Source organism: Miscanthus floridulus, chromosome 14, assembly GCF_019320115.1.
Source record: "Miscanthus floridulus cultivar M001 chromosome 14, ASM1932011v1, whole genome shotgun sequence".
Taxonomy (NCBI): Eukaryota; Viridiplantae; Streptophyta; class Magnoliopsida; order Poales; family Poaceae; genus Miscanthus; species Miscanthus floridulus.
In genome coordinates, this window is record NC_089593.1 from 22209407 (window position 1) to 22233566 (window position 24160).

A 24160-nucleotide genomic window follows, 5' to 3' on the forward strand; every position below is an offset into this window, starting at 1 on the left:
GTCATCAACTCAGCCCCTCCAGCCACAGGAAACCGAGGACGAGGTAGCGTGCGAAAACACGGCCTGACCCCTAGCAGACCCTAAAGGGCCTAGGGGCTCGAGCCACTCGATCCAAGATCGAGAGACCGAGGTTCAAAGGTTGACCAGTGAAGGGTTCGGGGCCACCTCGTGTCAAACAAGAGCAAGGGGAGAAAACAAAGATGAGCCTCAACGGCCTTTGCCCGACCCGCATTAAGGTGAGTAGGGTCATCTCAACCTTCTTGTTCAAATCTAGCATCTAGCCAAGCCCATAGAAACCCCATTGAGGGGGAATCTATTGGAAGGCAGGCCAAGGAGTAGCAGAACGCCACCCAAGGGCTTCGCCGACCCTACCATGAAGCAAACGGGGTTGGATTCCGTCCGAACATCCCCGTTAGCAAGCTCATAACGCATGGTCACGCAGCAATCATTAAAGGTATGGGAATGTAAGTTTGCCTCCCTCGCTCTGGTCTCCAGTAACATCCGACCCCTAACAAACCACAAGGGGTCGGATCTCACTTGGGGGCTGATAAAGGTATAGGAACCTCCTTTCTTTTCTTTTGCAAGAAAACATTATATTAGACTTCCTCTTCGCATCAAGACCAGTGGCAAGGTTCGGCGGAACAGACTGGTAAGACCACAAAAAGCCCACGCCCCGAATAGCTATGGTAATTTTGCTCACCAGCACTAATTAAAATTTCCTCTACAAAACTTCAGGGCCCTACAGCCTTAATAAACGAAAGGGTCGATTGTCTAAATCTTTTTTCATCGCAAAAAAGAGAAGGTAAGATCAAACAAACGAAATAAAAATTACAGAACTATTTCCTAGGACACAAAAGTACTGAGACTTGTTCACATATTACAAATAAGTGTTTATCAAGCTAACTACTTCCGCGAACTGAAGGACCTCTTCTTTCAACCTGTTCAGCTAGGTTTCGCGCAAGGGGAGCCACTACCTTTTCCATCTCGTCTAGCTCATTGTCATCATAGACAGGCGCAAAGCCATGGCTCATTACCTCTAGGTTAATCTCCTGAGCATAATGGGAATGAGCAACAGTAAAGGCTTGGGTGATCCCAGTGTGGAAGGCGTCCTCCTCAAGTTCTCCCACCCGTGCCATGATACAAGCGGCATGAGCCGCGAGTGAGCTAGTTTCCACCGGCTGCTCCACCCTCAGGGCATCGATGACCACCCCTGACAGCGACTTGTAGAAGCTCATGCTCATCGCTCTTGGTCCGGAGGATCTCTCGCACTTTGGTAAGCTCCTTCTCTAGCCTAGCAATAGCACTCTCAACATCCAACCTTCGGTTCACCATGACGCCAAGATCCGCCCGGAGGGAGTCGGCCACCCCACATGCCTTGTCGCGCTCCCGGATGGCTCGGTCGCGATCCTCACGAGCTGCGCTGTGCTCCGAGTGAAGTCTTTCCTCGGTCTGGCATAGCTCATCCCTCTCCTCGTGTAACCGGGTGATCGACACGGCGTCCTGATCCTGCCCTCTGCTGCAACACCACGAACCTCTCCTCAGCCTTTAGCTTGAGGTCTTCGCTCCGTCTCTAGCTCCGCTAGGAGCTCACCTGACTCACTCACTAGCTGCAGCATCCTTCTATAGCAGCTTGTCTCGCTCCTTTCGAAGCCTGGCGGCATCCTCCTCGTCTAGCTTCACCCTCACCGATAGATCCTCAAACATTCCATGAGCCTCCTCCACATCTCGACATGCCTTGGCCTCCCGCTGCTGTGCAGTAGCAAGTTGCGCGCCTACATCTCCTCGCAGCCTGGCCTCCTCGGTAAGGCGGTCCCATTCTGCCTTTTGCTCACGAAGGAACCAGGACTTGTCTCGGCTATGAGCAACAATGTTCTGAAAAAAGGACCGGAATCAGAAGACACGAAAAAATATGTGAAGAAAGAAGAAAACAAGCGAGAAGATCAAGCGGATACCCGACTTGAAGGAGCAAGGATTTCGTGCAAGGCACCACTGGCCTCATTCGAGGCATTCAACGTAGCCGAGAACCCGATGTCCAGATTCTCCCGCTCTAGGCTCTCAACAACATCGTCGAGTGAGAACAGAGCCGATGATGGCTCCTCGGTGGCCATCCACTGAAGTAGTGGCTCTCCCCTTATAGGAGAGCGGATGCCTCCCGATAATAGGGCCAAAGGAGGCTCCCTTTGGGTCCTCCCCACCACCATCATGACGACCAAAGACCCTCCAGCCATGTCCACCTCCATCCAGCCTACCTCGGGCGCCATGGCCTAGAACGCTAGTGGCACGGATTGCTCCACCCCCTTAGATGCCACCATGGCAGTATCCGACCCCGTTGGGCTTATCACGGTCGTGGCCACCTCCGGCGAGGCCCCCGGTGGCGTGAACTGCGCTGCTCCGTCGAACGCCACCATGGCGGCATCCAACTCTGCAAGGCCCACGTCTGATGCCATCACTTGGGTCACCGAGGGCATGGAATGCGCCACCCCCTTGAATGCCACCGCAGCCACATCTGGCTGCCCCCGACTTGTCACTGGTCGCGGCCGCCTGCTTGAGAACCACCAAGGGCATGGGTGCCACTGCGGACACCGTCGGACCAGCCAACGAGGCCACAATGACAGCATCACTCCTGCCTAAAATAGGGGTGACACTGAGCAGCATGATCCATCCCTCCTAAAGGGCAAGGCTCTTCCTAGGCGCCGGCCCCAAAGGGTGGCCCCGTCGCAAGAATCTGCAAAACGAAAAAGGGCATAAGGTCGGAACAGAAAAATAAAGGAAGAGAACGAGGGGAATCGGCAACGTACTCTGGTGCTTTCGGTCGACGGGTATGTTTTGGGGATGAACCCCTAGACCCCTGCTCCAACTCATGTGGGCAGGGACCGTTTCAAGCCTGCCCCCTACTCTGACGTAGGGGGGCATGTCTCTCTTGCCTTTGGGGGCGTGGCACTAGAGCAACTCCCCTCCATCGGCTCATGGGGCACGGCGCCTAGAGTGCCACCCCCCTCCATCAGCTCATAGGCCACAGCATCAGGAGTCGCCCCCCTCCGCCAGTACCTCAGGGGACGGCCTTAGATCCGTCCCCTCCCATCCACCGATCCACCGCCGGCACCCCGTGGGTGACGGCGGATCCTCCAGCACCCCATAGGTGACGATGGATCCTCTGGCTCCCGCCTAGACCCTAGAGGCAGGCCCGGCTCCACTGTCCCTAGTGGACCCACTTCCCTCCATGTGGAATGGAAGGGGTCCCTGCAGGGACAGTGAGTCCTCATTCACCAGGTCACCCCAATCCACACCTGCCTGCCATCTCATCATCGTCATCGTCATCATCGTCATCGTCATCACTACTAGTCTCCTCTCCTCGATCGCTGAGCTTGCTGCTTCCAGTATCACCTTCTTCTTCATAAGCTCCCTCATCTTCTTGTCCCAACCGACTAGGGTGTGATTTGCTACCGCCTAGGCTAGGTCCTTCGACAATGGAACTGGGCTATTCTTGAAGAACAGTCCCCCTCGGCTGATCCCGCTATCCCACGGTTAGCATCAGAGGATCAAAAATTTCAAGCGAAAAGAAGGAGCAAGGGAAAAGAAAACTTACAAAGTCAACAAACCCCTGGCTCCTGGCAGCATCGGGGGATGTCCCAGGCACCGGGTACACAAAGTCAAGGATGGCGCCAACTGGAGTCCTTCAGTGGGCTCCATCGCCTCCTTAATACGCTGTGCCACCTCAGAACGAGGGAGTGCATCATCAGCAAGCATCGTCCCTTCGAACGATGCTTCAGGCACCATCTGATATAGGGGAAGCATGCAGTGCCATCAGTGGCGCAACCCTCCTCGCGTGGTAGGCACCAATAATCCCTGACCCCTTCACACCCCTCTCCATCAGGGTTCAGAGGGCAGCGAGAAGACCGTTGAGATGCTTCTTTTCCTTGGCCTGAATGCCCCATCCCCATGACTCCAAGGCCTCTAAGATGTAGTGCCCAGTGAAGGCTAGCAAGGGAGTGGTGGTGTCGTTCTTGACGTAGAACCATTGTGAATGCCACCCCTTGTTAGAGGTGGTCAGACGCATCAACAGATACGCCCCCGCCCAGGTGCTGCAGAGGTGGATGCTAGCGCACCCCACCAAGCACTGTGCAGATCCTACTTCCTGACCCGCCTCTTCACAAGATTGATGGCAAAGAGGTACCGCCACAGGTCAAAGTGGGGATCGATCCCCAAGAACCCCTCGCACAGGGCGATGAACACCGCAATGTGCTGAATCCCATTGGGGGTAAGGTGTTGAAGCTCCACCTGGTAGTAGTCCATCAGTCCCTGAAGGAACTGATGGGTGGGCATGGCGAATCCCTACTCATGGAAGTGGGCAAAAGAAATGACATACCCTTCGGGTGGCTTTGGTTCCCCCTCTTCACCGGGCAGCCACCACTCCACGGCGACGGTCAATAGGCAAAGGAGGCCTCGGTGGACGAGGCCCTCTAAGCACTGATGAGAGATGTTGGATTTGTACCCTAGGTCCATTGCGACAGCAGGAGCAGCACAAGGGAACAAGGCAGCAGCGAGTTTGATGGTAGAGGCAGTATGGATGCGAGAGATGCAGGCGATTGACTATGGAGGCTAAGGACGCAAAGGCGAGGAGGCAAAATGTGGAACCCTAGGGGCGAACCTCATGGTTTTATAGGAGTGATGGATGCGAGAAAGGCAACCGTCTGCCTTGATCTTCGAGCCTACCACGCGCACCGCCGTGTCACCTCGTAGGATACACGCACACGATCCCTATCCCTTCCCAAAAAATCACGCTAGACGATTCGCCTTCCCCCGACGGACCTGGGACTCTCTCTCCATCGAGGGGACATGGGTCACAGAGCTTTTCCCTTCGGCCCACCTAGGGTCCTGAATCCAAAGACCCATCCCAATGAGGGATAGGCCCACAAACTACCGAGATTCAAGGGTGCAAACAGTCACTAGGGCCTCGATCCGTAGTCAGGTCCCAGCCAGGCCGGCACTAACTAAAATATCCCATCGACTGAAAACCAAGTCTTTCAGCCTTACCCACAAAGGGTCTGATACTACCCCCTAGGCGATTTAACTCAAATCACCTAGGGGCTCAGGGGGCTACACCCATCAGGTGCGCATGCGCACACCCTTTGGCAAATTAACTCTGACGAAATAAAAAACACCCCCCGAGCGATTCTATCCGAATCACCCAGGGGCTCAGGGGCTACTATCGGGGACCTAACACTAGGGTACCCCAGGAGGTGGAACCAATAACCATCAAATGTTAAAAACTCTCAGACGGACAAGGACGCCACTGCTTTCCTTGCCCAAATAACGAGAGTTTGGTTCCACCTCGCCCGACGCCCTTGGGCCAACTCCGCCTCATCCGAGGGCTAAGGGCTAGACTCCGCCTCGCCCAATGCCCTTAGGCTAGCTCCACCTCGTTCGACGTCCTTGGGCTAGCTCCGCCTCGCCCGAGGGCTAAGGGCTAGACTCCGCCTCGCCCGACCCCCGAGGGCTGGGCTCAGGTCTCGTCCGAGGGATAAGGGCTAGCTCCACCTCACCCTGAGGGCTAAGGGCTAGACTCCACCTCACCCAACCCCTGAGGGCTAGGCTCGGTCTCACTCGAGGGATAAGGGCCAGCTCTGCCTCACCCGAGGGCTTAGGGATAGACTTCACCTCGCCCAACCCCCAAGGGCGGACTTTGCCTCACCTGATGTCCAAAGACTAGTTTTGTCTCACCTGTCAACCTCTCCTTGCCCCCTCACGATGATAGGTACAGAGTAGGACAAGACGTTTAGGTCAACCGCGGCTTCGAGGACCATACCCTGCATCCCAGGCAGGAAAAGTACTATCAGGGAACGACGGGATGGGTGCTTTAGACCCTCCTAGGCGTAGCAGAGCCTGAAAAGTGTTACAGGTGCATGTTCTTCGCCCTATAGAGTTGTAGGCGCCGCCTTCAGCTCTCGGACATGGAACCCGACGTAGACATATGACAACCACTATGGTCCAGGAAAGGACTCGCGTCCTCCACAAATGACGGATGTGCTATCACCACGTTATGGTCCCTAAGGGAGCGGTGCCCGCTTCATGGCCCCTTGGGTCCACCAGATTGGAGCACTCGCTTCAGCCTCCGAACGCCCTCTCCGATCAGAAGGCCTTGCCCACAGTGCTACTTCAGACCCTAACCCCGCATCCCTCCGACAGGGACTCATAGGAACCAGAAGGCGTGCGGAGGAAGGCTGGGCAAGGCTCATAAGTCAAAACTACTATATCAGAGTCCATACCCTGTGTGGAGCAGCACTCTGTAACCATCCTAACATTCTACAGTGGCATCGACAGTATTATAGGTGCTTACCATCTTCTCGCACTCACTGGAATGGACTACAAGGCTTGGTAGACAGTGAACAACAAGGCTAGGTAGCATACGCATCCTTGCCCTCTCACTTGTAAAGCCATCCCCTTCATCTACAAAAGGGGATGTGCTTCCTCCAACAAGAGGAGGGACTAGAGACAACATGAAACACATCATATACAGTCAAGCTGCTACTAAGCTCTTGGCATCATTTCGACCCTTCCATTAGAGACTTGGGACCAATCCCTCTCTCGACCGTTTGTACCCCCTACTACAAACTATTTTCAGTGCTAATAACACGAGCTAGCAACAGACTGAATGTAGGGACATTTAGCCCAAACTAGTATAAATCTTTTGTCCTTTAGCACACCATCTGGGCCTAACATGTATCACTATAAATTTACTTGTCGGTGCTTATATGAAACACCGACACTCCAGTAATGCTTTTGCTCTCGATACTGGTAGCGAATAAGATTTTGCACCTTCTGGTCTGTAAACATTGTTCCCATTCCCTTTTGGTGGTACTAAATTTTTATGGATCTTGGGCCTTTTGTGTTCGTTGCCACTCCTTTTTGGTGGTGCAAACTATTTTTGAGCCTGTCTGACTCTTTCTTCTTGCCGACACTCCTTTTTGGTGTGGCGAAACATTTATGGCTTTTTGGCCTTTTCTCTTTCGCTCTCACTCCTTTCTGGTGATGTGAAAGGTTTGTGCCTCCTTTGCGCTTGTTTTTGGGTTGCTTAGTTTTGATCGTGACACATTTCGCATGAGCGCGAAACGGTGCAACCTAACTTGTGCTATCATCGTCGATATTCAGAACCTGCCAAAGTTAGGTTTTGTTTCGACATCTAACTTTTTAGACCTTGCGTGAGGGAAAGTTCAAATTGAATTAATGGGGTACAAAGGATCGCCTCATTAAAAAACCTCACACCTTTTTGCAAAGGCTTCCCCTGTGAGGAAAAAGAGTGTGAATCCCTTTTTGAAGTTTTACAAAAATAACTAAACGAAAATTACAGCCCTTTGAGGGCGAAGATGTCATGGGTAGAAATGGCGTAGATTGTTCTGTGTTCCATGTGTGTCCCATTTTGACCCCTTCATCATTGAGCAGCCTATAAACTCCTGGCTTGACCACGCTTGCTACCACGAATGGCCCGTACCATTGGGACTGTAATTTGCCTTGCTTGTTGGGATGACGAATCAGCACCATGTCCGCTAGGTTGATGTTCTTTCGCAAAACTTTCTTGTCTCTCTAGGTATTTGTTTCTTCATGATATTTGTCGAGGTTGGACGTGGCTTGCAGCCTGGCATTTTCTACGGCTTTGAGCTCAACATATCGCTGTATTGGAGTGGTTGCTGCAATCTCGGTGAGGAAAGAGCCTAACTTGAGCTACTCTAGTGTGATTGCTTCTTCACCATACAAGAGGCGGAAGGGGATGAACCTACTTGTCTAAGTGCGTGAGATGTTGTGACCCTAGACGGAAGTGATCAGTTCCTGCACCCATTTTCCTTTCGGAGAATTGAATAATGATTTAGATATTGCATTGAAAATCAGGTTGTTTGCCCTTTTGACTGCTCTGTTGCTTTCTAGGGTGATTAACAGAGGTGGATGCTAGTTTGATACCAAGCTCGCTGTAGAAATTTCTAAATTCTGTGTAGTCGAATTGCTTCCCATTGTTGACTATTATGTAAGATGGTACTCCAAAACGACATATTATCCTTTGCCCCACAAAGCTGATTAAGCTTCCCAATGTGATCTTTGCTAGTGCTTTAGCCTCGATCCATTTTGTGAAATATTCTAGGACTACTGCAGCGAAACATAAATTTCCGGTGTGTTGGCAATGGCCCTACTATGTCGACTCCACATCTCTGTAATGGCCAAGTTGAAAATTTTGACTTGGTTGGGTTAGTTAGAGCTTTTTGCTTTTTGGCAAACATCTGGCAGCCCTCGTAGCTGCAGACCAGCTCCTTCGTGTCTTCTGCTGATGTTGGCCAATAGAATCTTTGCCTCATTGCTCTATGGGCGATTTCGTGCGGCAAACTATGAGCTCCGCACATTCCGTTGTGCATCTTGCTTAGCAATTGGATTCCCTGCTCTTTGCTTATGCATTTCAACAATGGTGCCAGGATTCCGCTTTTGTATAGCTCTCCTGATATGATAGAGTATTGTTTTATTCTTGAGTTCATTCTACTTGTTTTGTGTTTGCTCTATGGCTCATAGGTTCCGCTAAGGTATGCGAAAATGGGTGATCTCCCGTCCTCGCTTGCAATAGCATGCATGCTACAAGGCCTTTCTTCCTCTTATCTTATGGCTTTGACTGACAGTTCTTGATAGAATACATTTGCTGGTAATGGCACTCTTTGCGCGGCTACTTTTGCTAGCTTGTCTACCTTAGCATTCTCGCTTCTTGGAATGTGACGAAAGGTGAATCTGGTGAAATGTTTTTCCATCCTCCTTACTATAGCCAAGTACTTGATCAACTCAGGTTCTTTTGCGGTGAACTCTTTCTCGACGTGTCCCACTACCACCTAAGAGTCTGATCTGACTATGCATCTCTGAACTCCCAGGGCTCTAAGCTTTCACAAACCTAGGAGCACTGCCTTCGTATTCAGCTATGTTGTTTGTTATGAGGAAATCTAGCCTAGCCACATACCGCAGCTTTGGACCTTTCGATGGTGTTAGTATCATTGCTATACTTGCGCCAGCCATACCCCAATTGTCATCGCATTGCACAGTCCAAGTTGGCTCTTCGAATTGTAAGGTGGTGTTGAAAGCTGCTGGGGTCCAATCCACGATGAAGTCAGCGAGCACTTCAACTTGATTGCTGATCTATGTTTGAAATCAACCACAAACTCGTTCAATTCAGTGGCCCATTTTCTGATTGTTCCAATGGCTTCGCTATTGCAAAACAGTGCTTCAGTGGTTGTGCTAAGAGCACTTTGATGTGATGAGCTTAGAAATAATGCTTGAGTTTCCTTGATGCCATAACCACTGTGTATGCTATTTTCTCTAATTCAGAATAGTTAAGCTTTGCTCCTGATGGAGCCTCTGATACGAAGTATATTGGAAACGGCTTCATCTTGTTTTCGTGCTCCTTCTCTTCGACCAATACTGCGCTGATAGTTGTCGGTGATGCTGCTAGATATAACAGCAATGTTGTAGATGGTGAAGGCTTAGATAATGTTGTTAGCTTGGTCAAGTATGTTTTGAGCTCATCAAAAGCTTGCTGCTGCTCGGGGCCCATTCGAAATGATCTGAGCTTCAAAGTGTTCTAAAAAAGGGTAAACCCTTTTTGGCTGACCTCACGATGAACCTGTTTAGAGCTGCTAGCCTACCAGTTAGCTTATGCACCTGTTTTTTTTGCTTATGGGAGGCTTCATATTTACTATCATTGCTATTTTTCAGGATTTGCTTTGATGCCTCTCGCTGACACTAAACAACCGAGCAGCTTGCCTTTCTTGATGCCGAATATACATTTGTCTAGGTTCAACTTGAGGCCACTCTTTCTCAGGTTCTTAAATGTTTCTTGGAGGTCCTAAATATGAGTCTCCTTCTTCTCGCTCTTGATGACAATGTAATCACCCAGAAAAAGGTGGGGCCTGCATTTTGTAGTCCCTCGGGCATTCGCTGGTAACAGTAAGTTCCTCCTGGAGTGATGAAACTAGTTTTCTCTTCATCATCCGTGTTCAACCATATTTGGTGATACCCCAAAAAGCAATCTAATAGACTCATTACTTCGCACCCAGCGGCAATGTCGACCAATTTGTCAATTCTTGGGAGCGAATATGGATCTTTTGGGCAACACATGTTTAGATCAGTGAAAACTACACACATTCACCATTTTCTGTTCTTCTTTCTGACCATTACAACATTAGCTAACCATTCTAGGTACTGCACCGGTCTGATGACACCGGCATCGAGTAGCCTTTGTACTTTGGCTTTTGCCACTTCTACTCTTTATGTGGACATTTTCCTCAATTTCTATTTCTGGGGTTTTGCTCCTTTCGCGACGTTCAAGTTATGCTGCGCCAGTTCGCGACTGACACCCTACAAGTCATTTGCAGACCAGGCGAATACATCCTGGTTCTCATGAACAAAAGTCACTATATTGTTCCTTTCATCTTTTGTGAGGTCAGAGCCTATGTGTACGCACTTTTCGGGTACTAGAGCAGACAAGGGTGTTTTTAAGGTGTCTTCGGCTGTCTCTGCCCTTGGCTCTGCTGCTTCTTTGCTATCTGCTTCTTCGTTAAGCGGCTTCTTCGCTACTTTGTTTATGAGGCTATAACCAGGGATCAGTTTGCCTTCTATTCACCTTGACGCGGCCTTATCTCCGTGCACTGTAATTATCTCAAACAGTGATGGCATCTTCATGCACAAGTAGCTTTGTTTTATCACCATTTTGAACTTGTTTAGGACTCCCCTACTGAAGATGGCGGTGTATGGGTAATCCATGTTGACTATGTTGAAGGTTATCGTCTTTGTGCAGACCTTCTGGCCTTCTACGAAAGAGACTGGGATTACTTTTTTCCCTAAGGCGTCTATCTTTTCCCATTGAAACCGAACAATGAATTCCCAGCTAGTTCCAATGTTCTCCTGTCGAGGTTCATCTGCTCGAAAGGTTTGATGAAAAGAATGTCGACGGAGCTCCCATTGTCTATGAGGATGTTGTGTACTATGAATCCAACTATGTTTGCTGTTGCTACAAAAGCATCTATGTGTGGAAAATCTCACACTTGGAAGTCGCTTTCGTCGAAGGTGATTGGTACCATGGACCAAGCTAGTCTGTTGAGCGGTACCCTTGGCGAGATGGTATGTACTCTTCTTTCGTAATCCCTTCTGGCTCTCTTGTTTTCATGTTCTTGGTTTGATCCACCGGTAATCACAAATATGTGACCTTGGGATCGTAGAATGTTGTTTACAGCCTGATGCTCTTGGGCACTTTTGTGTTTTGTGGCCTGAGGTTGGCTTGATTGTTGCTGCTCTTGCTGGACTAGTGAGGATAGGGTTGTTGAATGCCCTGGATGTTGTGTGAAATGGTGATACACCGGGAACACCGATTGTTGCCAAATGTACGGGTGCTGGGTATATCCATGCAAAAAGCCAGGGTACTATGGGGCATTGCTTCTCATGGCCATGTAGGGGTTGGTGTAGCCCTAGTTGTTTACCATTTCATAATTAGTGTTGTGGAACACATGGTTGGACGTCTCGCTGCCTTTGGTGGCCTCGTCTTTCTATTTGAGCTCTCTAGCCATTTTGTTATATTTGCAATCTTTTGTGAAGTGACCACCGTTTTTGCCACACATGGCACAATAGGGTATCCTTTGGCTTCTTCCCCTTCCTCTGCCTTTGCGTTCGCCATGGGGTCCTTGACCCCCTCGCCCGCCATGCGGAACCTGATAAAAAATTCTATACTGCTGGTCTGGCGGCAGACCATGGAAACCTTAATCTGCTAAGTTATGTTCTGGATGTTCTTGTAGGCTATTAATTGTATGAAATGGTCTCATGTTTTGTTGCCCTAGGGTTGGTGGTAGTCTAGGGGCTCTGCCTTCTTGCCTCCACAAGTTACGTGTTGCTTTTTGCTTTTTTAGGTCATCGTCTGACCTGGCGTACTGCCTCATTACCTCAAACAATTCTTTGACGGATGTGTGGTAGTTTCTGGCGAAATGTGCGGCGCAATGGCCAATGGCCAATCCTTCGACTGCGACTGCTATCAATGTTTCCTCTAGTGTATTAAGTGCTTGTGCTTTGATTTGGATGAGTCTCTCTAAGTAATCGGACAGGGACTCGTCATCTCGCTGTATGCAGTTTAGCGGGTCCCTTGTAGTTTTCTTTCCTAGGTGATATCCCTAGAAAGCGGATAAGAGTTTCGCTTTGACCTGGCTCCACGAATGGATAGAAAGGGGCTTCAATGATGTGTACCAATCATGGGCGATATCTTCGAGTGCCATGATTAGGGACTTGGTGAGAGTCTGCGCGTCTCCTCCTGCTGAGGCGACGACGGTTTCATAACATGTGATGAATTTTCTTGGGTTTGTCTTTCCGTCGAAAACTGGGATACATGGCTTGTAGCCCAGAGGCCATGGTGCAACTGAAGTTCCTTCGACAAAGGCGAGGTGGCGTTGAATGCTTCTTCATCTTCATCTAACATGATAGTGTCTGGTATTATGTTTCTACCTCGACCGGCACCACCGCCAGCTACTGCTCCATGCAAATCTTGGATTTCGTGTATCAGCCTTTCTCTCTCGATCTCTGCTAGCCTGATTACTCGTTGTGTTTGCTCTGCTCTGTTTCATGCTGCGGCCTGCCTCAGTAGCTGCTCCTTTTTCGTGCTATAGCATGAGGATATCTTGTTGATACTGGTCTAACTTCTTCAGATCTTTTGACTGTTCGGTGATTTCACCGTCTTCATCTTCTTCCGATGCTTCGTTTCCGTCTTGATTGACCTGGACTTCCTAAACCACTCCTTCGGGCGTTTCCTCTTGCTCGAGAGGAGGCACCGTGTTGTCCTGTACCACCTGGGCGACTGGTGATTCCGTCGTTGCCGTGCCATCTCGCGCGGCTACGAAAGTTGCCGCCTTGGATGCTTCCACCTTGTCCGCTGGTGGTTTCGGTGCTTTGTGCTTTGGTGGCATGATAAGCTCAAGCAACAACCACGGTGGGCGCCAATGTTGTTCGTGGCCCAAGCCTTCGAACACCTGGTTGCCGCACGAGCGAGCACCAGAGGCAGGATAGGGCGAAAAGTGAGACATGAGTGGAAAGATATGGTAGTTTCATTCAACTTATGCCCTCCTCTTTACATTACCCACTTGGGGGCTATTTATACATGCTCGTAGGCTTTTTGCGGGATAATAATGCCCTTACAACTGCTACACATCTAGGGAATATTCCCTGCCGCCGAGGGCATTTTCGCTATTTGGAGTCACCGCCTGCCTCGGATGACGCCGGCCAGGTGAGGAACGATCGGCTCCGCCTCTTGTTGCCTCTAGAGCCGACCGAGCAGGCCCTAGGTGGACAGGGATGTCGACCAAATGAGGCCGGTTGACCCTTCGGCGGCAAGACATACAACGATGACTGAACAAATTGTTAGCGACTATTCGCCCAAGCGAATAGTTCAGCTGACTCCAAGCCCAAGGCCGCGCAAACCCAAGTCGAGTTGCTCCTTTCGCCATAGCGAAAAGGGCTGCGCCAGGCGGGCCCTCACCGCTGGACCCGCCATTCCGGCATGATGAAAAAGGAAACAAGGCATGATTACCGTGATACCGGGCGCCCGCCGCCCCCATTTCGCCCGGACAAGACGAGGACCCTGCGGCTCTTGCCTCACGTCGTATCGTACTCGCCATTTCGCTATAGCGAAATGCTGGGTGCGCCGACAGGCCAAGACTGCTCATTCCCTTGTCGCCCATCATTTCGCCTGTGCGAGATGCTTTCTCCCCAGCAAGGTGTGGTCGGGGCGACGGATGAGCCCCTTGGGGTGCCCATGGGTGGAGCCCCCCCCCCCCCCAGGATGTTTTAGGATAATTGGTTAGCAATCTGCACGCTGATGACATAGTATGACATCTAAATTAAGCGTTAGTGGCAAAAAGTCTCATGACCAATTCATATCTACTAACTTGGAAATCTCGTTTATTTGCTTGACAGTTACAATGAATTTTTGGTTATGTCATGCTGGGAAGACTTCGTATTTTTGCTTTGGTGTCGTGGTAAGATTAATCAACCTGTTAGTTTCCGCGGCTGCCGTTGTTCGTGAGCTATGTGATATATAGTGTATCTACTGCCGATGTGGCTGGCTTTCTGTGTTATCCTAAATGCTAAATGGTAAATAGTCGTTCACCTACCGTTTAACCTATTATTCGGGCAAAACAGGTGTTTAAACGGAAAAAACGGCCGTTTAAACGGTTAAAACAACCAATTAAATAAAAATGGTGTACCACCGTGTAGCGTTTAAACGGTAGTGTAAACGAGCTAAACGACCGTTTAGACGAACAATGCTGGCTTTAAGTAGAAGCGAACATGTATGTGCAAATCCCTTGGTTATATATAAACTTAAGATAAGCAAGCTATGACAACGACTCAACAACCAAGACCCAGCGTTCTTGGAGATTAGAACTATTGTGGCTTGATCAACTTGACACTAAATAAATATATAACCCTAGTACCATTAGAGTGGCGGCACTACTTAATGATCCCTTCCAATCGCTGTTCTTAGCCCATTTCACGCCATGAATCATCATTGCTACTAAAAGAAGCGCGGGCCCACCAGAAAACCTTCAAAGACAACTTCGTGGCGTGCACGTAGCAGCATCCCCTGCAGAAAACCCACATCCCTGTCCGCGCAACTAGTGCCCTCCGTACACCACGTCCACCGTTTTCCTCTCACTGACACCAGGGCCCCACACGGGCTCCCAACGGCGAGGACGACGCCCACTGCGCACAGGCAGACCCCATTTTCGCATCGAGGCCCCCTTGGCCCGACACATTCTCGTCCCCGAGCTCCCATGTGAAAAGACGTGTTTGCCCCTAGAACAGCCTCATATTCTCTTGCTTTTATCTGTGTGTCATTATAAAAGTTTATAATTACATATAAGTTATTAAAAAATTTATAAGGTCACAGATGTCACTGGTCGGAACTTTTTTATCCTCAATGCCATTCCGTCCACTTTTTATCTCTAAAGGTGTTAAACTACCGTGAAAAAAGTCTAAAATACCCTTAGTTCTAAAAGCCATACAAAAGTTCGTCGTTCCTCTAGTGCCACTAATGTCCATTGCGTGGCTTCCAAGCACGCCGGCAGCCTCTCCGTGCATGGCCACCTCACCCTCAGCATGTCGTTGGCCCACCCTATAGACCCACACATCAGAACTGTCAAACGGTAAAAAGCCGACGAAGGACGGACGGAATGAGAGGGTAAAATTTTTTTGAGCAATAGCACATGTAACCACTCAAATTTTTTAATAACTTAAAAATAATTATGAACTTTTATAATGACGACCCTCTATTCTCTTCATCATACCTCGCTCGTTAAAAGCTCCACTCTCTTCTGGCTTGATCAGGTTGACTGTAAAGCCGCGAGTGCTGATTTGTATGCCTAATTTTTTCGAAACACAAAAATACCGTACCCTGCTTATAAGCCAGCGAGCGGCTGATGACGCCAGCCGAACACTCCTATCCTTCTCGCCTTCGACTGCTGCCCAGAAGAGCGCCCAGCGCCCGGCGCGAAGCTTCTAGAACACGCGACTGGAGCGAGCGAGCGAGCGAGCTGGCGGGTGGGCGAGGCGAAGCTAAGGAGGCGCGAGGGGCGGCGATGCGGGGCAGGTGACGCGCGGTGCGGCGCGGCGTGGGGGGAGGCGGAGCAGGGCGGGGGATGGTGGCGGCGGAGCAGGGTGGGCCCGTCGAGGAGGGCGTCGGGGAGAGCTCGTCCCCGCCGCGCGAGTACGCTGCCCCACCAGCGCCCGCCAGCTCCGGAGGCGGGAGTGGCGGAGGCGCCCGCGACATCTGCGCTCAGGTGCTCGAGCGCCTCGTCGCCGACGGCCACGCGGAGGCGTCCGACCCCGACTTCCGCGACAGGCTCGCCGCCCATTTCGGGCGTCTCCCGCACAGGTGCTGATCCATTACCACACTCGCCTGCCGCATCTTAGGCTTGCCTCCCGTGGTTTAGACTTTAGAGCCCCCTCCGGTTGTGGAAGTCATTGTTTCGGTCAAGGAGGGTAGCGTGCTTGTTTCGGCTTTGAGCTTTTGGGTGTGGGAATCGCGAAGTTTGGTGGTGAGCTTCGTTTAAGGGTGAATTTTTGTAGCATGTTTATGTTTGACCAACTGGTGCTTCCGTGCTTGATGTGCTAAGAGACCGTTGTTTGACTCGGCGATGGAATCGGAGTTGACTCGGTACTGTTTGCTTCAGGACTCGATGGATTTACAATTCTACACTACTGTGATGTTGGAACGGTTTCTAGCAGCCATGTCTGGCTCGATTTTGATCTGGTGTGCTCTGTGATTAAGCTAAATTTAGAAGTAAATGGAGTGAACAGGGTTTCTTAGAATCATCTGCTGGCTCACACCCGTCTGGAAAAAAGGAAAGCTTTCAAGTTTCATCCTCGTTCTGAGTTATTGTCTTATACCTATATAAAAAGTAAATTCCGAAGCGTCTCTTTTAGACCGATAGCAGCAAAATTCTCAAGTTAGCGAATATTCTTACAAACAAATATGTACCAGAGCGCAGTGTGGCGTAACAATTGCATACTAGCCCTTAGTCTTGTAGTTATCTTGTATTGAGCACATAGTCAGAGTCTTATCCCTTAGTCTTGTAGTTTGCCTCTGCTCCGTGTGTGGAGTAGTTCACTTTTATGATATTTGAAGGAAGCTGGTAGCTGCAGTCTCTGTTTTGGTATTAGAATTCCTATAGGACAGTTAATTAATTCTTCCGTTGTCTTACTTGTATAATCATGAAGCTAACATTGGTTTTTCTTTTGTTTTCTCATACCGTAGCTATCAGCTGGATATCAATGTTGACAAAGCAGCCGATGTCTTGGTCCACCAGAACGTGTTGGCGGAAGCCAAGGATCCTGATAGGCGCCCTGCATTCTATGTCCGTTTCTTGAGGGTAAAGCTCTTCAATATGTTGGTTTAGAGTTTGTAAAGTTCTGCAATAAACTAATATGTGCTATATGATTGCAGTAGCTACTTTTAGTGGCTAGTGGTTTCAATTTATTTTATTGTTACCGAAGTTTAGTTTGGAAAAAGAACAGGAAAGGTAAACCTCACTCAAGTGATTTGAAGCCTCCCCTCACTCGTTTTTTTTTTTCATCCAATCAATGAATGCCACAACGGCGTCTTCCTCAGCCCCTTTGAGGTTAGGGTTCAGGGGCTGGGGGTTTGTACCTTACCTGTGGCCTCCGAGCTTAAGGGACTGCGGGGAGCTTCTCGCCTAGAGCTGGACAGTATAGCAAGGCGACGACCAGCGGGGGTGCCGCTTGCCGTGGTGGAGGATGGCGGTTGGTGTGGAGGAGGTGGTGCATCAACCTTCAATTATTTAGAGATGGTCTCAGTGGAGAGGCAGGCAGGAAGCCTGTTTGGTGGATGAGCTTGGTCGGATTTCCTGTAGAAGGCGCTGGGGTGGGGGGGGGGGGGGGGGGGGGGGGGGGGGGGGGGCGGCGCTTGTGGTAGTGATAGCGAGCTGGGATAGGAATAGGAAGGAGATAAGGGAGAGAGGTTTGATCTTAGACACCCATTTTAGATCCAATGGAAAAAAAGGGTAGGCTTCAAGTCGCCTGATTGCTGTATAGGCATATCTGAAAAAAAATGGTAGTGCCAGTAATCAGTTGCCATATTCCTCACTGTGAACGGGCACAGTGCTCTCTGCAGCAGCCATTTAGTGCCATTTGAATACATGCTTGGTTGTAAGAACTATAACTCAGCTCTTGTGCTACAATTGGATTTTGATAGTTTGTTCTATATTTGTTAAGTGAAGGATAAGTTGGATTGAGAAACAGTAGTTGCCATAGGAGGAGAAAGAGTTCCACTTGCCAAATTTCTGTTAGGGTATCTTTTATGGATGATTATGTGAGAGTTCAACTAAAAGATAGTTAATAGGTAATTGAGTTTGTTTTCTTGTTTTGTTGGTGCTAAACTGCTAATATGTATTTACAGTACACTTAATAACATCTTGCAAAATGTGAACAAGGGAGAGAGTGACTGGCTTTGACTGATACATCATTCGTACAAGTACAATACAGGGCCTGAAACCTACCTTGAGCTTGAGCCCAGCAGCTTGCTACCAACTTTTCTGTTTATGTTATTTATATTCTTTTTGTTTAGATAATAAAAGATCTTTATTCTTTACAGGCAATTCATATCATGCTTTAATGTTTAGTTCGTCTAGTATTCTAGTGATTCGGAAGAGAGGTCTATTAGATTGCGATTTTACCTTTTCTTTCATCTCTTATCAAGGCTAAATGTTTCCCGTGCATTAATGCTTGCTTATCTTTAGTATCGCAATAGAAATTGGAGTTGTCAAATTGACTCTAAACTTTGATCAAAGATTGAAGATATGGATCCAGCATATGACTCCGATGCATCTGAAGAAGGGGATGATGATGGTGACGATCTCTCTGTAAGGTAGATGCCTATGACATGTGCTACTTCGAAAGATTTTGAGGATCCGCAAATGGAATGCTAGATTGCTAGTAACATAGTAACATGTGGCTCATTGCCTTTTTGTAGTCTGTACTAAAACACTTGTCTTGCATTACCTTCACTCTTCACTAAAGTTATGATTCTTGCACACGCTGGTTGAGTGGTTATATATATTAGAATATCTTTATGTCCTAGGGTACTTGTGACGCAATTATTAGAGTACTCTATCCGTTCTAAATTATAGTTCACTTTGGCTTTGTCCTAGGTCAAACTTCTCTAATGACCAAGTTTTTTTAGAAAAATGCATAAACATTTACAACATCAAATTAGATTCTCCATCAAATATGTTTCATTGTTTTGATAGTGCATTTATTTGAACTCGTAGATGTATATTTTTAAAAAAGTTTGTCAAAGTGAGAAATTTGATTTAGGATAAAGCCAAATTAAAGTATAATTTCGAACCGGGGTGGGTTGGGGGGGGGGGGGGGGGGGGGGGGGGGTAATATATGTGCATGTGAAATGAAACCAGCAGACGTGGTATAGAATGCACAAAAAAGTAGTGAGTGTATGCAATATTAGGAGGTACAAATAAAATTTCCTTTCTCATTTTAAGAGTCCAGATATTGCAGCCAAGTTGATGTTCCTGGATTCATGGAGGATCAAAGTCCTTTTAGTTTTGTTTTTGTCTGTGCACCAAAAAAGGAGCTTTTAGTTAATTAGAGAATCTTTCCGAAAAGGTGCAACTCAAAAACCCTGGCACAACATTTAACTTGGCCTGGTGAGCAATGGCCTGCCTTTGTACGACATAGTTGCCCGTTTCCTGTACCTTCCTTCTAAATATTGTGAAGGCTGCAACCCTTTGAATACTAATGTATGTTGGAGCTTGGAGTTAGTGAGTCACACAGATCAAACTTGTTGACCTCTGTAGAAAAGCACACATTCACTTCTGTAGTCTGTGCATCAGATAAACAAGCAGATGCAGAATAGATATACTTCTCTCCTGTATGCCTGAAGAAATTCATCTCAAGTAGTTCCTAATTCTGTACAAAAAAAAACTCATGCATTTGCAATTGCATGAATAACTATGATATGCCCAAGACAAATGTTTCACACAAAACTTTATTTTTCAATGTATTAATCTTGACTGTACATTTCACAGGCAGGACACACCGTATACTCACATTCATGAGGTCGTTTTCTCCACAATTGACAAGCCAAAGCTCCTTAGTCAGGTCAGCAATTTTGTGTACCTATTAAATTATCCTCAAGTTTTGATACATATTTAAGATATCAAGATGTTATAGCATTTTTCTAATCCATATACAAAGCTTTACCACTAATGTTGTCATGCTCGAGTTTTTTTAATTTTGAATAATTGATATCCTGAAGTCTAATTTGAGCACTCCTGGTTGATTTCTATCTTGCTAAAGGATATTTTTCTGCATTCAAGCATGTATTGGATTGTACACGCTACATTGCACATAATTGGACCTTTTATTCACAGTACAGCATCTAACTAAACATTTCTTGCCAGCTGTCTGCATTACTATCTGACATTGGATTGAACATCAGAGAAGCACACGTTTTCTCTACCCATGATGGCTATTCTCTTGATGTTTTTGTAGTTGATGGCTGGCCCATTGAGGTAATATGTTAGACCTTTATCATGGCATTAGTTGAATTGTTGAGATCAATACATTGTGGTTGTTCTTAGACTTAACCTTCCCCCAACTTGCTTGAGAATTAAAGGATTTGTCTTTCTTAGCAATGCAAGTTGCCAGTAATAAATTCATCTTGAGTGAGGGCACCCTTAACAATGTTCACCGATGCACGTTTAATTGGTATAGTTTATTCTGGTGCTAGTAAATTATCTAGCATGTGCAGTTACATGTATGTGAAGCAACAAGCCTCATGAAATAACCCATTTACACGTCTGCAATTTCTTCATGAAGCACTAATCCTTCCTAATATCCTACCTATAAATTTTGTAGAAACTTTTTTGAGGCCTGCAGTACCTTGTTTAATACATGCATATAGAAGCAACTTAACATCCATATTAAGTTGTGTTGCACAAGATCAGTTAGCTGTAGGGATGCAAGAGGTTCAATCTGAAATCTGCTCCACTTAACCATCTTAATCGGTATCTTATGGTCCACACATCATTTGTATTCTGTAGATAAACAGAACTAGGATTGAGTCAAGGAATCATCCAACATACTTGATAGAGATTACCACAATTGTCTTGTTGTTTTGCATTGAGTGTGCACAACTTTGCGAAAATATCGTGATTCATCATCAATCTCTGAATCAATCCTCCTCTTTTTTTTTTTTTTTTTTTTGGGGGGGGGGGGGGGGGTTGAAGAACTCTGAATGAACCTGAGATTGTTTTCTAGTTATATATGAATCTAGCCTAGTGGTCAACCACTGTGTAAGCAGGCCCAGGGAGGCTCTAAGGCTCATCTAATGAAAGTTTGATGGAAAATGACCACATGTACCCCTATTAACTACATTTACCTATGCTCTTTCACACTGTTAGAATGGGTTAGTGAGTGGCAAAGTAGCATTAACTGCAGCCTTGTTTTCTTCTCTGGATTTATTTGGAAACAATGACTCCCGGGTAGGGGTAATAAGACTTACTTTGTAAAATGGCAGGAGTAAGTATCCATATTTTTTACTTGCCCCTCCAGTAATGCTAACTCACAATTTTACTATCAGGACACTGATGGTTTGCACAAAGCACTTGAAGCATCCATTTTAAGAAATGAGGTAATTTCTACTGTTCATATACAGATACAAATTACGATTGTGTATTAGGCAGGACAAGTTCTGTTTTACTTTTTGTTTATGCAGGATTTGGTTTGTAGGGTTCCATTACCCAAAACTAATAAAACTTTGTCTTGAGCCTTCTCACGCAGGGTTCATGGTCTGGTTCATCTCATTCCTCAGCAGCTGAAAGAACACTGCCCTTCCAAGTTAAAGGTGGTGAATGGGAAATCGACAAACGACTTCTGAAGATGGGAGGGATAATTGCTTCTGGTTCTTGTGGGGACTTGTGAGTCCAGTTTATACTTCTGATGACTTAGCTGCTGTATTCAATAGTGCTTAGCTGCTTATTAGTAGTGCTTTATGCTTATTTGAAGGTATCATGGGACTTACCTTGGTGAGGATGTAGCTGTTAAAGTTCTAAGAGCTGAGCATTTGAATAAGAATGTTTGGAACGAGTTTACGCAAGAAGTATATATACTAAGGTATCTAATATTTGTGGGATCACTTGTGACTTTTGTGATGTAGTTGAATATCCTATATCCTACTTGCAATTGGTTGAAATAATTTAATGGTGTATGATTTGCCTTCACCTTCCACACTTTTTCAGAGAAGTTCACCATGCAAATGTTGTGCGATTCATTGGTGCATGCACAAAACCACCACAATTTTGCGTAATTACAGGTGAGATTTTTGGTAGCATCTGATGGCTAGTAGAAACTACAAAGAACTATTTGTCGTACAGAAAATCTGACCCGAATATGTGCAATGCAAAGCCCTACTTGTTCATAGTACTGGCCTGTTATAAGTTCAGCCTTCTGGGATTGCTAGTTACCTGCTGAAAATAGTTTTTATAACCTTGCGTCTTAACAGATGTTGTAGGTTTTAGCATTTTCCTCTTGTAATACTCTTTTAACCTTTTTTTAATTACCTTGCAGAATACATGTCTGGAGGAAGCCTGTATGACTTTGTGCACAAGCAGCATAATGTTCTAAACCTCACGACTCTGTTGAAGTTTGCCGTTGATGTATGCCGAGGGATGTGCTACTTGCATGAAAGGGGTATCATCCATAGAGACTTGAAGACTGCCAACCTTCTAATGGACAAAGATCATGTATGTGCCATTTAGCTATTTACACTTCATTCGTAAGAGAAAATGAGATGAAAAGAATACCGGTAGTAAAATCAAGGATTTATTGTCTTTATTTGTGTGTATTGTCTATATTAGAGCTTGAGGCCATGTGTCATACAGTACAAATAATGTTAATTGACAAATATTACTCCAACTGATCAATGATTTTGTTTGTTTCTCTAGGTTGTGAAAGTGGCTGATTTTGGTGTAGCTCGGTTCCAGGATCAAGGAGGTATCATGACAGCTGAAACTGGAACGTACAGATGGATGGCGCCTGAGGTACAGGCTCTATTTGCTGGAACAGTGTGATTGTATACTAAAATTTTCGTGATATAGAAACTCAGACCTTATGAATGTTGGTAGTTTCAGAAGCAAGCTGCTGATAGAAGCTTTTCAGTATCAGGTGTGTGATTGCATATTAAAACTTTGACATAGAAACTTAGACCTTACCCATGTTGGTAGTTTACGAGCAAGCTGCTGATAGAACCTTTTGAATCGTTCTATTAATTGTTGAGAGGGTTGCCCAAATTTGGTATATAAGGTATACCCAGTGAAGCTTACAAGTAAACAGATATGGAGACAGCTGACTAAAGTTTCTGTTTCCATTTTTGTAGGATTTCAAGATTACAATGGATCTATGAAAAGATCGTATATTTACAACTTATAGTAACTAGTAAAGAGAGATAAAATATTAAATACCTTTCTGATAAATCTTTGGTGCCACATCGTAGGTTATAAATCATCAGCCCTATGATAACAAAGCAGATGTGTTCAGCTTTGCTATTGTTCTCTGGGAGCTGATAACGTCTAAGGTATTGTTACTCTTTTTTGTATGGTTATAGGTTAGTTATTAGTTGCAATTGCTGGATCTTGACAATTTTCGATCTCTGGTGTTCCCAGATCCCATATGATACCATGACCCCTCTCCAAGCGGCTGTAGGTGTGAGACAGGTGGGTAAGAAAGAGTAGGTGTTGTAGCATCTTATATGCTCTGTGAAATGTGCTAAATGTACTGTCATACCAGGGATTGCGCCCAGGACTTCCAAAAAAGACGCATCCAAAGCTATTGGACTTAATGCAGAGATGTTGGGAAGCAGATCCATCCAACCGGCCTGCTTTCTCAGACATTTTAGACGAACTAGAGGATCTTTTGGCACACGTTCAGGTATTTCCAAACTCCCATATTTAACGCCTTAGAGAAGGAAACCCCACCAAACCATATTCTATAGAGTTATACTATCATATTAACACTGGAATGTTCTCTGCCCTTTGGACAGGGAACTTCAGGAAAGACGGTCCAAGATCCATCAAATAACTCGAACACGAAAGATTAACCCCCATGCACATACCTGACATTTTTCTCAATTCAGTGATTTGCCATATTTAGGATTCAAGTCAGCTAATTATGAATGTAGCATATCAATTTTTTTCCCCTGGTTGGTTTTGCTTTTGTGTACATTTGAACAATCTTCTTGGGGCCTATTTTTTATGGTCACCTCATTGTTCTTACATAGAGGAAATTGGCTCGAGCGCTTAGGGCTACCTATTATGACAACGGCTGAGAATTTACCGCCACGACGTGGGTGGATGTTTTTCATGTATTGCCCCAGTAGCTGCCATGTCTAGCATCATCTGCCATTCCAATAAGGCGCAATGCTCAATTCGCATTAGGTTGCTTTCCGAAGATGTACACTGGTGTGTTCAACTCTAGTGGTAGAAGCACCACTCCCTCCCAGTTTTGGTGAGAAACTGTAAGCGATGCTGCTGCAATGTATTGCTGTGCGTAACTCTAGGGTTTGGGTGCCTTCATC

General features: G+C 46.8%; 1 protein-coding gene across 2 annotated transcripts; it reads left to right on the forward strand.

Annotated features, from left to right (window-relative positions):
- Positions 1–15470: 15470 nt before the first annotated feature.
- Positions 15471–23772, forward strand: LOC136504538 (serine/threonine-protein kinase STY8-like). Of its 2 annotated transcripts, XM_066499473.1 has the most exons (15): positions 15476–15925; positions 16808–16922; positions 18360–18436; positions 19614–19686; positions 19989–20099; positions 21170–21220; positions 21370–21506; positions 21595–21702; positions 21828–21901; positions 22156–22331; positions 22533–22628; positions 23081–23161; positions 23250–23300; positions 23374–23514; positions 23627–23772. In XM_066499473.1, exons 1-15 carry the CDS (start codon positions 15690–15692, stop codon positions 23681–23683), a joined length of 1584 nt encoding a protein of 527 aa, XP_066355570.1. In that variant the 5' UTR covers positions 15476–15689; the 3' UTR covers positions 23684–23772. The 2 variants fall into 2 exon arrangements, with proteins under 2 accessions (XP_066355571.1, XP_066355570.1); XM_066499474.1 differs by lacking the exons at positions 23250–23300; positions 23374–23514; positions 23627–23772 and having other exon boundaries at positions 15471–15925; positions 22964–23099.
- Positions 23773–24160: the final 388 nt, after the last annotated feature.